General features: G+C 41.7%; 2 protein-coding genes across 5 annotated transcripts in view; one reads left to right on the top strand and one right to left on the bottom strand.

The window, feature by feature from the left end:
- The window catches only part of l1cama (L1 cell adhesion molecule, paralog a), a 46,555-nt gene extending 32,622 nt beyond the window's left edge, over positions 1 to 13,933 (top strand). For 3 of the 4 annotated variants that reach the window (XM_055166062.1, XM_020929575.2, XM_055166061.1), the window contains 23 exons: positions 1,414 to 1,536; positions 1,702 to 1,872; positions 3,276 to 3,390; positions 3,586 to 3,770; positions 3,844 to 3,975; positions 4,065 to 4,208; positions 4,281 to 4,392; positions 4,682 to 4,842; positions 5,577 to 5,736; positions 5,811 to 5,935; positions 6,011 to 6,112; positions 6,205 to 6,399; positions 6,480 to 6,550; positions 6,820 to 7,045; positions 7,250 to 7,365; positions 7,960 to 8,176; positions 8,510 to 8,632; positions 8,879 to 9,055; positions 9,404 to 9,517; positions 9,596 to 9,745; positions 10,086 to 10,217; positions 11,125 to 11,197; positions 11,892 to 13,933. In XM_055166062.1, coding sequence (XP_055022037.1) covers positions 1,414 to 1,536; positions 1,702 to 1,872; positions 3,276 to 3,390; positions 3,586 to 3,770; positions 3,844 to 3,975; positions 4,065 to 4,208; positions 4,281 to 4,392; positions 4,682 to 4,842; positions 5,577 to 5,736; positions 5,811 to 5,935; positions 6,011 to 6,112; positions 6,205 to 6,399; positions 6,480 to 6,550; positions 6,820 to 7,045; positions 7,250 to 7,365; positions 7,960 to 8,176; positions 8,510 to 8,632; positions 8,879 to 9,055; positions 9,404 to 9,517; positions 9,596 to 9,745; positions 10,086 to 10,217; positions 11,125 to 11,197; positions 11,892 to 12,114 — 3,347 coding nt within the window. In that variant the 3' untranslated portion in view covers positions 12,115 to 13,933. Of the gene's footprint in view, positions 1 to 1,413; positions 1,537 to 1,701; positions 1,873 to 3,275; positions 3,391 to 3,585; positions 3,771 to 3,843; positions 3,976 to 4,064; positions 4,209 to 4,280; positions 4,393 to 4,681; positions 4,843 to 5,576; positions 5,737 to 5,810; positions 5,936 to 6,010; positions 6,113 to 6,204; positions 6,400 to 6,479; positions 6,551 to 6,819; positions 7,046 to 7,249; positions 7,366 to 7,959; positions 8,177 to 8,509; positions 8,633 to 8,878; positions 9,056 to 9,403; positions 9,518 to 9,595; positions 9,746 to 10,085; positions 10,218 to 11,124; positions 11,198 to 11,507; positions 11,842 to 11,891 lie in introns of those variants that run through there. The other variant, XM_020929577.2, reaches the window with a different exon arrangement.
- A 322-nt stretch (positions 13,934 to 14,255) lies between these two features.
- Positions 14,256 to 17,300, bottom strand: ribc1 (RIB43A domain with coiled-coils 1). Its single transcript, XM_020930113.2, has 8 exons — positions 17,139 to 17,300; positions 16,763 to 16,986; positions 16,433 to 16,650; positions 16,113 to 16,227; positions 15,735 to 15,853; positions 15,049 to 15,282; positions 14,635 to 14,801; positions 14,256 to 14,544 (listed from the first exon to the last, which is right to left on the bottom strand). Exons 2-8 carry the CDS (start codon positions 16,959 to 16,961, stop codon positions 14,463 to 14,465), a joined length of 1,134 nt encoding a protein of 377 aa, XP_020785772.1. The 5' UTR covers positions 16,962 to 16,986; positions 17,139 to 17,300; the 3' UTR covers positions 14,256 to 14,462.
- Positions 17,301 to 17,386: the final 86 nt, after the last annotated feature.

Genomic DNA, 17,386 nt, shown 5'->3' with positions numbered 1-17,386 from the left:
AGCCTCCCCCGGAATCTGTGAGAAGTCCTCCTGGAGGTGCGAGTTGAAAGTCCCTCTGGCAGAGGGCTCCGCCAGACATTCCCAACAGACCCTCACTACACGCTTGGGCCTGCCAGGTCTTTCCGGCTTCCTCCTCCGCGAGCGAACCCAACTCACAACCAGGTGGTGATCAGTTGACAGCTCAGCCCCTCTCTTCACCCGAGTGTCCAAGACACGCGGCCGGAGATCAGATGACACGACTACAAAGTCGATCATCGACCTCCGGCCTAGGGTGTCCTGGTGCCACGTGCACTTATGGACACCCTTGTGCTCGAACATGGTGTTCGTTATGGACAAACCGTGACTAGCACAGAAGTCCAATAACAGAACACCACCGGGTTCAGATCAGGGAGGCCGTTCCTCCCAATCACCCCTCTCCAAGTGTCACTGTCGTTGCCCACGTGGGCGTTGAAGTCCCCCAGGAGAACAACGGAGTCCCCGGATGGTGCACTGTCTAGTACCCCTCCCAAGGACTCCAAGAAGGCCGGGTACTCAGCACTGCTGTTCGGCCCGTAGGCCGACACCACAGTGAGAGACCTGTCCCCGACCCGAAGGCGCAGGGACGCGACCCTCTCGTTCACCGGGGTGAACTCCAACACACAGTGGCTGAGCTGTGGGGCAATGAGCAGGCCCACACCAGCCCGCCGCCGCTCCCCGCGGCCAACGCCAGAGAAATGAAGAGTCCAGCTCCTCTCAAGGAGTTGGGTTCCAGAGCCCAAATTGTGCGTGGAGGTAACGCTCAACCTCCCGCACAAGCTTAGGCTCCTTCCCCCCCAGCGAGGTGACATTACATGTCCGGAGATCCGGTCGTCGAGGCCCCCGCCTTCGACTGCCGCCCAGATCTCTCTGCACCGGCCCCATATGGATCCTCCCGCGGGTGGTGGGCCCACATGAGGACGGCCCCACGTCGCTCCTTCGGGCTGAGCCCGGCCGGGCCCCATGGGGGAAGGCCCGGCCATCAGGCGCTCCCTGGCGAGCACCCACCCCAGGCCTGGCTCCAGGGTGAGGTCCCGGTGATGCCAATCCGGGCGACGTAACTGGCCTCTGTGTGTGACTCATCATATGGGACTTCTGAACCGTTCTTCGTCTGACCCGTCACCCCGGACCTGTTTGCCTTGGGTGACCCTACCAGGGGCATGAAGCCCCCGACAACATAGCTCCCGGGATCATTCGGGCACTCAAACCCCTCCACCACGATAAGGTGACGGTTCAAGGAGGCGTTAATAAAGACTTTTATAAAGACCTACAACTGGCTAATTTGAAACTGAATTTTGGGAAAGATGCTTGGGATAGGGGTTGGAGGCAGGGAACTCACCAGTGTTTGTATATATTCAATTTGATGATAAATTTAATCTTTTGGCTTTCTTTTCGCAGCTCCTCCAACACAACAGAAAGAGAAGAAGGTTAGTTTAAAAGGAGATGAAGGCAGCAGCATTATCCTGAAGTGCAACCCCCCGCAGAGTGCTATGGAGCCTATCATTCACTGGATGGACAGGAGTGAGTACATTATCCCTGCAACACTCTCTCCATTACTCCCATTACTCTCCACCATAAAGCACCTACCCAGCCTACCTGCCTTTCCATCTGATGTCCACTTCTATCTCATCACATTATCCTTCTAAAAATGTTGATCCTATATATTTTCTTCCTTATGTCTTTCAGAGCTACTTCACATCGTTCTAAGTGAACGCGTCATGCATGGGACCGATGGCAACCTGTACTTTGCCCATTTGACCGCGAAAGACAGCAGGAACGACTACACATGCAATGTTCAGTATCTGGCCACTCGCACCATTTTGGCCAAGGAGCCCATCATACTGACAGTCACCCCCTGTGAGTTCAATGAGCAGCCAAATTCACACAGCATGAGCTTAAATCATATTGGAAGTAAAATGAGAAGAGACCAACAAATGACATGCTTACTGAACTAATTTGAACAACCATGGCATTAAGTGTGAACTATGTAACTTTGAACCACCTCCTGCGTGTCTCCATGGAGATGTGGATGCTTTGCCTGGAATGCTACTGGTATAAATATTTGCTTACCTGTTGTTCATTGATTCAGCTACAGGCTGAATTGTATTCTTATTGTGAGCAGACTCTCCTTTCCACAGGTATGACCTGTAAGTTTAATGAAATACTGTGGAACATTCCAGGCAGAACAGTCAGCATATTTCAAAGCCTCCATCAAAAAAAAGTTACATAACATCAACAAATGTGTCCAAACATTCACAAGTTGAAGAGGATACTTTTCTGTAATGTAGCTGAAACAATAAAAACGCACACCTCTCTTAGGGTGTGCATTAAGTTTGTGATGTAGACAGTTTCATCCATCAAACCAAAGCTGAATTAATATACAGCCTGATAGAACAGATTGGAGGACTGGCCAAAAGTTTAGGTGGTCACATGCTTTACTCTGTGTGAAGTAGGGGTAAATTCAGTTTGATTATAGAAGTTATTGGTCCCTTTACATACAGAGATGTTCATATCCCTTAACAGGCAATATCTCAGCTATAGTTCTAAAGAAATACGTTTTGCTCAAACTTCTCCAAACTCTCAGAGTTTTGAGGCAGTGTGCAAAGCATCGGTCAGGTCCAGTGCCGAGTCCTCAAAGCAGCAGGAGGCTGAGGCTCCTGAGTCCAGTGGTAATGAGGAGAGGCTCACGCTGAGATGTTGCTGCAGCATCTGTGGCTCAGTGCGAGGTCAGAGGAAGAGCATGTGTTAACATGAGCCCTCTGTGCACTGAGGCTGTGTGCTGATGTGTGTTGCTCAGTGAAGGGAAGCAAAGCTTACACTAAGTGATTACACTGGCTAAAGTTGCCTAAGTGGTTACTGCATGTGCAAGCAGTGATAGAATCAAACCGTTGCTGATGCATATGTATTGTATATTGTATCATAATGTACAAAATGGAGAAACAAGTCATCAGTAATAAGCAGAAATTTCTCCCTGATACTGTCAAGAGAAAGCCAGAGGTTTATGGTCATCTTTAAATCTGAGAAGAAGGTTTTTACTCAGCATATTCATGGGTTTCAGCTTCTGTTTATGGAACAGTGTGGTAATTAATGTACCTAACATGGTTATTTTCTGTCCAAAAAACAAACAAACATTTTACCAAGTGTTGTAATAACTTAATAACACAGTTTTATTTGAGTTTTCAGATAGCAGCAGGGTGTGACGTTTCCATTTCTAGTACTTTATTAAACAATATTTTTACATATAATATATCTCTCCACAGCCAACGCAGTGGTGCGGAGCAGGAGGCCGCACATGATGAGGCCAACGGGAACTCAGAGCTCGTACCTAGCCCTCAGAGGCCAGTCTCTGGTGCTGGAGTGCCTGGTCCAAGGATAGTGAGTCTCTATCCATCACACAACTCAGACCACTTCTCTCAATCAATCTGGCCTGATCCTTATCCATTTCCTCCTCATTTACCATGCAACAATCTGTATCCATTATGTTTTTATTGGTCAAGTGCCAACTTTCTAGTATATATCTTACAGTACAGGTGTGTCGCTTACTGCTTTCAATCTGTTTTCTGTCCTTAGTCCAACCCCTAAAGTCAAATGGCTGCGTAAGGATGGTGAGTTGTCAGAATCCCGTACCACAATAGAGATGTTTGACCGTCGCCTCCGCTTCACCAACATCTCAGAGAGTGACAATGGAGAATACCAGTGTATCGCCGAGAACACACAGGGAAAAGTAGTGCATACTTACACTGTCTCTGTGGAAGGTAACTCACTTTTGACCTCAAAAATAATTCAACAGAGAATAAAGGATTAGTCCAAATGAATTGTTTGTTGTAGCGGCACCATACTGGGTAAAGGAGCCCCTGAGTCAGCTGTATGCACCAGGTGAAACTGTGAAACTGGACTGTCAGGCTGATGGTATTCCCACTCCAACTATCACCTGGACTATCAATGGGACTCCTCTATCAGGTAGGGCAATTTGAGTTCCTTATATTTATGGATACAAACTCACGATAATGTTGGGTGGGAACTTTTTATTTATGTATTTGTATATCCAGCCATTGACAAGGATCCCAGACGTGTCTCAGCTGGTGGATCTTTGACTCTTAAAGATGTCAACTTTGGAGACACTGCCATCTACCAGTGCCAAGCCTCCAACAAGCATGGGACTATTCTTACCAACACCAATGTCTATGTGATAGGTGTGTTTAATTTTTATTTATTTTGTTTTACCAATGTACCTTTGCTTAATTATCCATTTATTGTTATTTCAGAGCTGGACCCACAAATCCTCACTAAAGACGGTGTTTCTTATGAGTTTGTGGAGGGTCAGAAGGCATTACTTGAATGTGACACCTTTGGATCCCCTAAACCTAAAGTCACTTGGTATGCCACTCTCAAATCCTGCTCAATCCTTTGTTTTCTGGTTCATTGTGAATGCTTGTTGTCTGGTTGATTTTCCCTAACAAATGCAACAGAAGTGAAAATGCGTAGGTAGCTCTTGTTATGAATAAATTAACAACCAAATGCTGTTACATCTGGGCTGTGACTGTTGAAATGCGGCAGGTATCCAACACAGATTTGACATGATAATAAAAATAATCCGTGCCAGTTTAAATATACACCGACTGTCATTAGCACAAATTAACTGCGTTGGATGCGTTTTTTTTAAAAGGGAGAGTGAGAGCACGTCTTCCCTGCTGTCAGATCCCAGAGTGAACCTGCTCACCAACGGGGGGCTCGAAATTCTGAACGTCACCCACGACGAAGAGGGACTCTACACTTGCTCTGTGGAGAATACCAACATGTCAGTCAGTGCACAGTTGGAAATACTCAGTAAGTCGCACAAAAAAACATTGTTGTTTTGGGATTGATGGAAAGCCGCATGTGACAGGGAGACTAAAAAAAATAAAAAATCAAGTAAGGTGGATATGAAGCTGTGTTGGTAAAAAGTGTGGTACGCAGACTATACGATGTGCTACAGAGGTGTCCTGGTTATGTTTATGTAAAGTATAATTCATGAATGAATACATATTTTAACATAGGTAATTCAGAAAGAAAATGTGTAATAAGAGAAAAAGACAGTTTGATGACACATCTAAAAGCATATCTTTTCTAAGTGTTCTGCTAAAATCTTTCACTGGTAAATAGACATTTGTCTTGTATTAGTATTTGACCATTTTTAGAGTACATGAGGTTCACAAACAGAAAGACAAAACATATCAGTAATCATATACTTGAAGGTGCACTATATAACTTTTCTGATGGACAGTCTGCCACCTGGTTTGTCCATGGAGATGTTGCTTTGAATGTTGCAGAGTATAGCATTAAACAAATAAACCTGGCATTGATGTAATTCTTGAAAAACATATATTCTTGCTGTTATCGGGGTCACCTTCTCAGATATGATCTGTAACTTGGCTTGGCGTCATCGCTTGCTTGTCTTAATGGAGATAGATAAGTTTAATAAAATAGTGTGGAACATTTCAAGCAAAGCAGTAACATCTATATGAAGACCTCTACTGGAAATGTTACACAGTGCATTCTTAATGGTTTTGTTCCTCCTCCAGACAGGACAGTGGTGGTGTCTCCTCCACAGGACCTCAAAGTGCAGCCAGGACACTCAGCGACCTTCAGCTGTGTCTCCACTGTGGACCCCAAACTCAGCCCCCCTTTTATTCAGTGGAGGAAGAATGAGCAGAAGATATTTGAGTCGCATAGTGATGACAGGTTAAACAAATGTTCAAAAGCTTACTGCAGAAAGAGGATAGTGCTGATTTTAAAGACTGCTTTGTTCCTCTTAGATATACTTTTGAGGGCTCAGATTTGATCATTTCTAATGTGCAACAAGTTGATGAAGGAGTGTACACTTGTCAGGTCATCACTGATCTGGATATGGCAGAAGCAAGTGGCACTCTCACTTTATATGGTTTGTCTAATAGTATCATTATTATTAAAATTAATTAGTAGGTAATTCTGTTTAATAACATTTTGTCCCTCTCAGATCGTCCAGACCCACCAACTCTCCTTCAGATTTCACATGCTGAAGAACGTGCTGTGACTCTCACCTGGACCCCTGGAGATGAGCACAATAGTCCTGTCATAGGTGAGTTATGAAATTTATGGTATATGAAAACACAAATGTTGCACCAATATTTTCTTTATCACTCAATGATGTCTGATTTTACATTTTGACAGAGTACATTGTTGAGTTTGAGGATCAAGAAGAGAAGGGTGAATGGGAGGAGCTGAAGAGAGTAGGAGGAACCAAGCAGAACACCCATCTGTCACTCTGGCCGTACATGTCTTACCGCTTCCGAGTTAGTGCTGTTAACGAAGTGGGCAAAAGTGTACCCAGTAAGCCCAGTGATGTCTATGTCACTGTAGCAGAAGGTTTGGACTATAGTAATTAATTAATGTTGATGGTTTATTATTGAGGAAATACTTTGATGTAATGATTTATGCTGTTACAGGTCCAGATAATAACCCAGAAGGTGTAAGAAGCGACTCTATAGACCCTGATACTTTGGTCATCACATGGGAGGTACAAGCTACAATACTTAGCAGTTACAAAGAGTTCATGTGTCTCTAAAAAAAGAACAGACCAAAGTTCTAATTGCATAAAATATTTGTTGATGTCCAAATAAGTTGATAATGAACCATGAAATGCCACAGAAGCTTTTAAAATAATGACTTTTTTGCAGAATACCATAATATACTGAACATGAATAACATTAAAATATATTATTCATGCATATTCAACTAGATGATTGCAGCTGTGTTCCTTATTGACTTAATGCTTCTTTATTTTAGGAAATGGATAAGCGTGACTTTAATGGGCCTGACTTTAGGTACCGTGTGATGTGGAGACGAGTGTTGGGCAGTGGTCCCAACTGGAACACCAACTACACTGTGTCCCCTCCCCTCATTCTCTACGACATCGGTAACTTCTCTGCTTTTGAGATCAAGGTGCAAGCTGTGAACAAGGAGGGAGAGGGGCCTGAACGAGATCCTATCATCGGCTACTCAGGAGAGGACGGTAAAACTGCTTATTTTATATGGTAGATGCTTACTGCTTATCTCCCCTTTCGATTCAGATCATTGGATTGTATAATTTTAACAAATAATCATTCAAAATAAGGCAAAATCAGGAAAACTGTTTGATTGTTGATTTTTGCCATAGTAATGGCAAACTGTAATTAATTGACTGTCATTCATTTTTTCTATTTTATTCTATTCCAAGTCCCACTAGAGGCTCCTGTGATGGTGGGCGTTGTGCTGGAGAATAGCACAGCCATCAGAGTAACCTGGGCTCCAGTGGACAAAAACACAGTGAGAGGGATACTGTTGGGATACAAGGTACAAAAGTCCCTTTTGTTTTGGCCGTCCTCATAAATAACACAAAGGCAGCCAGGCACAGGCGTCACAGCTTTCACAAGTTTCAAGGTTGTGAAAGATAGGACTTTTATTTTAAATGTTATTACCTTCAAATGCCATATTCTAGTCACACTCCTAGTTCATCTTTATTGTTGTGTTCATGTATAAAATAACCTCCAAGTACATGCCATACAGTATGTATGACATGTGACTCTGTGCAACTTCAGCAAAATATTAAGTACTTCACTACCTACCTAAACATAAATGTAACTATTGTTGGAGTTTTCAGTCATCTTGTATGAATGTATTTTAATATGCAGTGTTTTACCCAGCAGAGTAATGTGATGGGATCATTTGACGAGACTTCTTTCATGATTAAAAATAAATTGAAGAAAAATGTATTTTAAATTAGGTCAAATGTTGTTTCCGCCACGCCGGAGAAGTGATAATTGCTCCAAATCTTTTTACTTTTAATGAGGAAATATAGCTTTACATCTTTGAGTGATGGGAGATTTTATTTGATATACATAATTCAATAATAACAAAAACTGTAATTATTTCTGTGTTTTTCCGCAGATCCATTTGACTTGGACAGGCTCAAGGGCTCACCACCATGGACGCAAGTCCAGAGAGCCGCAGACCACATGGGTGGTGGAGACCGGACCCAACGAAGAGAAGAAAATGATCACTGATCTCAGGCCGTACTCTCATTATGAACTGGTAGCCACTGTGTTCAACAGCAAGGGCGAAGGACCCCCCTCTGAGACCCTGACCTTCAGCACAGACGAGGGAGGTGAGGAGAGCCACCAGGCAAAACGTGGGGTCATTAAAAATAAACTTGGAAGGTGGATGAACCAGTAAATGCTAATCTATGATACAAAAAAAAATATTGCATTATATATTGAATATATATGTACCCATTGTCTTTATAAAGTTTGTAAATGTTTAAATGATAATTTTTCAGGCAATTTATGGTTTAGCTCTGCCTTCAATTTCCCCTTCCCACAAGTAACTAGATTTAAAATGTATCAAACTTCAGATATCTCACATAATATATAGTAGTAATATGTAGCTGCATAGAATATCATAACATATATAATTTTAAATTTTATTGTATTTGTTTTAGTTCCTGGACCTCCAAAATCTTTAATACTGGACAGCCCTTCAGAAACAGAGATCACTCTCCGCTGGACCCCACCAGAGGAGCCAAATGGAGTACTGAAGGGATATCTTCTGCAATATCACCGGAGTAAGACCACCCTTATCAAAGCTCTTCATTTTCTCATTTTTTTCTTTACTGATATAGACACAGTTGTACAAATGTTTGTGAAGTGTGAATGCAACAAAATGTGTCTTGGCAGAATCAATAGCCTCTCAAAATGTCAGTGGCATCGCCTGCTAATGATGATAATCAGTCAGGCTGGTGTCAGTGAACAATAGGACCTTTAATGATTTGCAGTTTGATTGAATGTCTTTGTGTCTGCTTTTTGGTCAGTTGTGAAGCCAGACGACAGCCCCATGCTGGTAGAGACCATTGACGACCCCACGGTGACCCACCTGACGCTGAAAAACCTGGATCGCCACAGCCACTATCGCTTCTACCTGAGGGGGCGCACCTCTGCTGGAGATGGGGAGTCCATAAAGAAAGACGGGGCTACGACATTGGAAGGAGGTACAACTATGATTGATTGATTTTATTTGGATATTATTTTTTTGACTTAGGAATTTCCTTTATATTCCATAAACAGACTAAAACCAAAATACTTTATTTTCAAAAATTTAAATAGAACAATTCAATTGTGGTGAAGTTATCATTCATTTGGATCTTTTGGATCTTTCCTTCAGTTTTAAGGTCTTTCTTTAAATATTTATTTTGAGTACATAGACTTACAACCCATATAGCAAAATTTTATTATTGTTATTTAAATATGTCATAAAAAGTGTCTTATATTTGCTGAAAGTGGAATTTTCCAAGAAAATGTCTCATTGTTTCTGATTTTGACAAATCTCTTTTTAATAGCCCCTCCTGTAAACATCAGTGTATCTGTGGGAGAATCTTCAGCCAACTTCAGCTGGGTTGCTAAGAAGAGGCATCGCAATGTCAGCTTTCAGATTGAATACCTCAATAAAAATGGTACATCTAAACTGACGTACCTTACAAAGAACTGTGAACCTGACATGTAAACAAACAAAATACTTGTTATTTCTGCAGATGGCTCTGAGTGGAAAAAGGTGGAAAAGGTGGATTCTTCCCTGCCTTTTTATCAGCTCCGGGGCCTGACACCGGGCTCTCATTACCGCATCCGCCTCTCCTACAACAACAGCACCTTCTGGGAAGACGAGCTCGACACTGAGGGGACGGGTACGATGAGCACTTCGTTTATCCCTTTTACTTTCATCCTCTCTGCTCTCCTCTGAGCTCCCCACCACTAAATACAAAGCTCGCCTGCAGCAGCAGAGAGTGTCTTACAATTCCCCACGTCAGCTGTGAAGTGCTTTCAAAGACTTATGTAAAAAGAGAGCTGGGATAGCTGCATGAAAAGGCTCCATTACTCTGTTTGTAGTTTCTAGTCTTGTTGTTTCTGATGTTTGACTAGTGCAGAGCCAGTTCTGTGAGATGGTTTTGATCAGCTAGCACTCTTTCCTTGTATGTGCATAATTTCTATTTTCTTCTCAAAATGTCGTATTTTTGTTGTCTACAGCCATGATGGAGAGGCAGCCACATTTTCCGACCGAGGGCTGGTTTATTGGCCTTGTAAGCGCCATTGCCCTGCTGCTGCTGATACTGCTGATACTGTGCTTTATCAAGAGAAGCAAAGGAGGGAAGTACTCAGGTAAGCGAAGCTGAGTAAAGTAACTCATTGCAAATACTTGTGTTACAGTAATTAAGTAGATTTTCTGGTAGTTTTTCTTTTTTGACTGTGACATGGTTATAATCCAATTACTACTATAACTACTATTTTCCTAGTTCCCATTCCACTAGTATCATTTATACAGCTGTACTACTTGAACAAATAATACTTCCAATGCTATCACTCCTAATACTACCCTTGTTAATATAAGATTAAATAAGAATAATAATAATAATAAGACTTCATACATTGTATTTTGTTACGAGATGTTCTGCAAATAATAATATCCTTCAATCATTCCTTTAGTATGAGTGATTGTATAAGAATCTTAACTTATAACGCACAGTTTTGTTGATGCATTCAGAACTCTGTTGTCTGGCCTTGATACTGCAGTACAGGCTCAGGAGCCAAGCTGTTACAAGAAAGTGCTGCAGTAAACACCATTATTCTTCAAGCAGACAGTAAAATAAGACTGCCTCAAATATCCACCCACAGTTTAAAATATTCACGATCCATATATTTAGTCACGCATCCATTTACATTTTGTAGAGTGAGATCTCACTTTAAAGTGAGATCTCACTCTACTATGATAAAAACTATGCAGACACAATCAGACCTCGACAAGAAACTTTTGACCAATGTTTGACAACATTCTGAACAAGTAAGAATTACCCTGTATCAAGATAATTAGGTATCGTGCATTTCATTGTGACAGTAGTAGAGAAATGTGGAGGGAAGCAGTGATCTTTCTAGATAGGATAACATTATCACTTAGCATTATCTGGCAACGTGGCAGGCTGTCATTATCAATGTCTCAAACAGTGGTTCAGAGAGTTACATAGCTGCGATCTCACTGATAATGAATTCCAATAATCCCTCTACTTCACAGTCAAAGATAAAGAGGAGGGACCGCTGGACTCTGAGGCAAGACCCATGAAAGACGAGACATTTGGAGAGTACAGGTTTGTCATCCCCTCACACACAAGTTATTAACAGTCATTATGCAAATCCTAACACTTCCCATAGTCCCATAGCACAGTTTGGTTTAATCTTTTGTGTTGCTTTTGTTGTTCCTCTTCCTCTACCTGCTCCTGCTATGCAGATCTCTAGAAAGGTATGCTGTGATGTGACTTGCAATTCATTCCAAACCTATTTATTTAATAGCCCTGCAAATGCCTTCTCACCATTTAGCTAACAATGTGTTTCTCAAATTCAGACTTGGAAATATTCATTTTTCAAATATTGTCTTGTGTGTCTATGTGTTTGTTTCAGTGAATCATCTGCCTCCTTCTAAGCCTTCTTCAACATTTTTTCTTCATCCCCTAAATAACATCATGTCTTCTTTCATCACCGTCTTTGGTCCTCCCTTGTACACATTCAAACCATCTGCGTCTGGCCTCTGTGACTCTCTGTGACTGTCTAAACATCCAACATGAGCTGTCCCTCTGATATGCTCATTTCTAATCCATCCTCTTCACCATTTTCAGCTCTGCTTTTCTTCAGTGCGTCCTTTTCCTACATTGCTGGTTTAATATCTCTTGTACTGCATCTCACTTACCATTGTTGGATTTTCCATGGAAGCTAATATGGTTTGATGTTAAGGAACTGCCTAATACTTACAACAATAATATACTAATACAATAATATCCTATGTAGTGATCTGGAGGAGAAATGTACAGCCAGCCAGCCCTCCTTATGCGAGGAGAGCAAACTGTGCAGTCAGGACAACTTGGACTTCAATGGCAGCAGTGCCATCACCACAGAGATGAACCTGGATGAATCTTTGGTGAGCCAGTTTAGCCGGCCCAGCGATGTACCAGGCACCAATCTCCAGACTACCAACAACGGCCTCAACAACGCAGTCACCTTTCTGGATTAGGCCCCTCCCCACACCTAAACACAATGAACCATCAGACCAAAACATGTCAACACATATGTGCCCATACGTTTCCCTGCATTGGCGATTAACACACAATCAATTTAAACAAATACTCAGATGGCTGTACTCTGAGGGACTGGACTATTTTGACCAAAGGAGTGTCCAAAGTAGCGGACAATATGATTTACAAGCTTGACCTAAAGCCACTTGAGGATGCCGTTTGGCCCTCCTTATCCTATCATGTCTTTTCATTGTCATCTGTCTTTGTCTCAAACAGTTCAGCGGGTAAAAAGGAGGTTAATTTGAGGTAGAATTTGAACAGATGGCTCCAATGTGTGGTCTTACAATAATGCAGTAAGATGAATGTGGGGAAACAAACAGCAGACATAGCTGTAATTTTATGTTTTTTTTATTTCTTTATATCATGTATGGACTAATTGTGTAAAATGCCATGTTTTTATTTTTTTATTTTTGTATTGTATTATTGTTTCTATACATTTGAATCTTGATCAAATCTAATAATTGGAACATACATATTAAGCCAAGTTTCTTACTATACTGGATGCATACGGCGAACTTGCTGTGAAAACACTTAGTAGCACCTGGTGTACATACATACTGCAATGACATGTATCTATTTAGCCATATGACAGTATTACATATATGTAAACATGCTCCCCATATGTTCCTGTGCCTGCTGGGTTTGCATAGAGCACCAGATTGATGCCATTATACTCTCTTGCCTTCCCACCAGAAGTGTAATGGCTCTGTTGGAAACAATGATAATGTGTTACTTGTGTGGAGACTTGTGTGTAACTTTCTGTATGTCTCTGTCTACATTGTATTAAATCACTATCATCTTTAACACACAACCTTTCCATACCTGTCCATCTCAAAGCTTTAGTTGGGGCAGTACTTGTGTATTCTGGATACCGATGAGAGTGGCGTCTGCTCTCAGGTCATACTTTGAATCCTCCATTGATGCACGCTGCAGACAGGCTTTATGTGAGCTGAAGTTTGAATGTATTCTTGTTAGAGACACTGTATTTACACATACACAAAAGTCCAGGAAGTCCAGTTTGGTTTGCCACTGAATGTAAATACACCCTTAAAAATTGTTTTGATGAATTTGATAAGAAAAAAGCTACTTTATTTAAAATGTTGCAAGTTCTGATGTTGCTTATTTGTACTGATGCAATGAACATTTCCTTTTGACAAATCATTTGGCTCTTTTTAGCAAAAATAGTTCATAGTTAAAAACAAGAAAAAAGTTTAAAAGACACGAGTTACTATGTAAATGTTTGCAAATTTGAAATTCTGAAAAAAAGTCATCATTAATGTCATTTAGTGATAGTCGTAGTTACATTACAAAGATTTCTACCTGCCCATAACAGCCACTTAGCAGTGCATTGCGGTGCAGTGAATATCTGTGGAGATTTTGTCTGATGCAGTTGTGAGGTAAGGGGATGCAGCTAGCAGTTTGTGCAGACCACAGGGAGTATATCACATTCAACCTTAATATCTCCTGATGCAGAAAGACCTGTCATCAGCTGAAATATTTGTGATGTCCAAGGGTTGCTTGAATATACCATATATGCTCCCTGGTGAGGTTGCACAAACACACTCAGGACATTTAAGCTTTTTAAAGTCTATTTTCATACAGGAGCAATGAATGCAAAATACGCCAATACTATTGACTATCTGCTGCTAAACATCTGTGTTTGTCAGTGTTAAGGCAAATGTTAGCTTTGAATGAGGGAGCAGTTAACACACAGATACTCACTCGCCTGCCACTCATCCTTTTGCTTTCATGTTTTTAGGAGAAATGCGGGGGCTTTGCTTTTAAACTTGTGTTTTTTCCCTTTTTATAGTGAAAACTTAAAATGTGAGCGGGTTTTGTTGGAGCGCTTATTCACAACTCAAAAGCTGCAGACCGTTTTAAACAATGATGTCTGAGTGGGAAGGGAAATTGTTAGTTGGTGAGGGTTCAAGAGCTGCATAAATGTCACTGCAGCGTTGACACGTGCTTGTTTGTAATGTGTGGAATGCACTTCCAGCACACTGATGGTATCTTATGGTGACAGACTGGGTGGACACTGGGGGTTATGTGACTGTAACTGCATTATGATTCAACCACTGTATCTGGATATATGGCTGAAAATAAAGAAGATGGAACAATCTCAAGAAAAGAGTATTTTTTCTGTCATAGTGTTGTTCATAATTATCTTAGTTGTGGAGTAGGAGTAGGAAAATGTGACACATGAAAAGTCATTTTTCATTTGCATTTGAACATAGTGGCTTGTTCACAAGACCAAGCAAGTACAGTATGTCCATTATGTGAGATGAGATCAGCGAGAGCTTGTATTGAACTGAAGAAAGTAGTCCTTTGTTGGTTTGTTGGTGTATACGATTTTGTCCAAATACTCCTGTCTAGGAACAGAATAATAAAAGTATCAATCAGTTTAAAGTAAATATTATAGCATTGTTGGTAAAATAAGAGCCTCATTAATGTGTGCTTACTGTATCTGCTGCTCTTTAGCCAGCTGCCTGTTGTACAGGTCCATCTCTGCCCTCTTTTGTCTCCTTTGCTCTGCCACCCTCTGCTCCTCTTCCTCTTCAGCCTGAGAAGACTTCAACAGATGCAGGCCAAACGATAGACGCAAACTCTTCTCTTTGTCTTGTTTTTTCTAAAAATAGCAAGAAGCAAAAAGTGTGTGTGATCTCATAACTCATACAGATATTTTGATTAATTCAGTAAATATTTTGTGAAATAGTGAAAAGAGGTTGGAAAATGACTAAAATGCCTAAAAAGGTGCTTTTCTTTTATCATGTTTGCCTCGAGCCCAGGTCTAGCACACCTTTGAAGGAGCTCTGATTGATAGTGCTTTTTCCCATTGCTGCAGAATGTGACTTGAATTCTTCCCAGGACCTCACCTGTTTCTCCTCACACTGCGCCTCTCTCTCCCTGTGGATGGCACTGAGCTGTGCGGGGCTCATCCCTTTCCACCTGTCAGCCAGGACCCCGGGCGGTCTGCCTCCTCCTGGCCTCTCTGCTGCCTCTGAGCGCTCCATCATCATGTCAGATGTCACTGTGTGCCACATCTCTGCTAGATTCTCGGTTTCCTCACGTCTGCGTTCTTCTCTCTTTCTTTCAGCCTGCTCTGTGGCCTGTGAGGAGCATGAACCATAATATCACATTACTACTAAATACAGTATGTGCTTGTATCAAGTCAGCATATGTTGACTGTCCTCTGGAGGGATCCACTCAGTTACTCCTATTTGTCTTTGCAACAGGCATACGTTATTAGAAAACAACCATTGTCATAAAACAACATTGCCTGGAGGATTTACAATGATACATCTCTATGGAGGCTTTACTAAAGAGCATTCTGGCGAGAAGAGAGGTAAATTGGGGCTTTTAGAGTCACACTTGGTCATGCATACATCAAAGCAGTTAAACCATCTATTATAGTGTGGTTTTGAACAAACCACTCTGTCCCAGATGTGTGGGTCTGCATCACTTAACATTTTCAATTAATAATTTTAATTTAGAAATCCCTGCTATAGCAGCTGGCACTCCCCCTGGACTTAGTGTGTTAAGTGTGTGTCCAAGTGCGTACCAGAGCATGGTTGTAGTTATCCAGGGCCATGCGGGATGCTCTTCTGCACTCCTCCTCTAATGTCTGCATCTCTTCTCGTCTGTAGTCCTCATACATCAACCCCCGACCAGAGAGCATGTCTGTAACACACATAAAGTGAGAGTTCAGACTCTGTTCAGACACTGTTCAGACCTACTCTACTACTGCACAAGCTCGAGGTGACTCGCTCACACATAGCTGCACTTAGGGATGAGCATTCATCAATGCCACCTGGCATTAAGAGCTGTGCGTAGGAGTGTGCAATTGTTTGTGCACCAAAGCCTGAAGCATGTGTGTGATTTAGAGTCACTGCACTGTACAATATGTTAGCTCATAGTCACAATGTGTTTGTCTCCTCACCTCTGTGCTTCTCTGCCATTCGTCTCCGCTCATTGTCTTCCTTTTGTACACTCAGATTTCTTTTTGTAATTTTCATTTGTTCTTTCTGTCTGTTTTTTGCTGCTTGGTCCTCTCCCTGTACAGGCAAAAATGACTAAATATGAACATTCTCCTTAGACAGCATCATTATGTATTTAAGATCATCTGCTTTTTGTTTTCTGTTTATCAGAAAATGGCTTTGGGACTAAAGCAAGCTAGGTGAAATGTAATTTATTCCACTATTCGAAATTTTACTGGTCCTTTGATGGTTGCCAAGCATCTGTCTGGGTCATAAAGCATACCTCAAAGATTTGCATACTGGCAGGCCCCAGCTCACTCTCTGGAACCGAGAGCGTCAACGCCCCCATCCGGTCACTGTTAACATCTGCATCACGGGAGTCCTCCGCTCGCTGGTAAGTGGACCAGAACTTGGTCAAATCTGAATGCAGATCTGCGCGCCGCTGTTTTTCAGTGTTGTCCTGCTGTACAAGGGCTTCATCATGGCTCATTCTAAGAAAATCTGACATACACATAAAATGTGTAAAATGGTCATGACTTACTTTCCCCTATTTCAAGGGTCTGCTGAAATGATAGAGGTAACACATGGGCTTCAAAAGTGCATTTGTGTTTACCATAAGCCTTGTCCCGTTGTTTCTCCAAGTGTTGCTGGTGTTTTCTATCCTGCACTTGTTGTTCCAGAGCCTGAAGGTCCAGGCCCATCACTCGGAGCCGGGTGTTGAAGATGCGCTCCTTTCGTGCAGATTCTGCCGCTCTGCGCCTCTCCACAGCATTTTGTTCGGACTGGTCCACAGCCAAATCCACTTTGTACATGATTAACGCTACAGCTTTTATCCACCTAAATAAAAATAAGGTGATACGTTATAACTAGCTCTTTCTCAGCTTTTTGGACTCTGCAGAAAGTATGACTACATCTATGCCAGTTTAGGAAGCTATGCATATCATCAATCAAGTATCATAAACAATAAACATTAAACGATTTAGCGTTACCTTCGGATAAAACACCAAGGCAGTCCATCTACTTTGTGTACATTATTAGTTACTATGGAAACAGATATTCAACTTTTGTTTAGAATGTAAAAAGTCAGGGCCAGATGTGGTCTAAATTGTGACACATGCTAGGACGTCAAGACACACGATACTGACAAAACAACTAAGATAAAACAAGCAAATAACAAAAGAGTCAAAAAGATCCAAAAGGTACCCCCCCAAAAAAAGGATTATCTCGCGATAGACTA

Source organism: Boleophthalmus pectinirostris, unplaced genomic scaffold (assembly GCF_026225935.1).
Source record: "Boleophthalmus pectinirostris isolate CB_2022bp ecotype Guang Dong unplaced genomic scaffold, ASM2622593v1 HiC_scaffold_8, whole genome shotgun sequence".
NCBI classification, from domain to species: domain Eukaryota; kingdom Metazoa; phylum Chordata; class Actinopteri; order Gobiiformes; family Gobiidae; genus Boleophthalmus; species Boleophthalmus pectinirostris.
The sequence above is the reverse complement of the archived record's forward strand: the minus strand, read 5'-3'. Positions and strand labels throughout refer to the sequence as shown.

Bases quoted from the DNA above. Each gene is read 5' to 3' on its own strand.
- ribc1 (XM_020930113.2), bottom strand. From the start codon at position 16,961: ATGTACAAAGTGGATTTGGCTGTGGACCAGTCCGAACAAAATGCTGTG. The intron at 16,228-16,432 runs GTATGCTTTATG...TTGCCTGTACAG, and splicing joins CCAGTATGCAAATCTTTGAG to GGAGAGGACCAAGCAGCAAA. The intron at 14,802-15,048 runs GTGAGGTCCTGG...TGCTATTTTTAG, and splicing joins CGCAGTGTGAGGAGAAACAG to AAAAAACAAGACAAAGAGAA.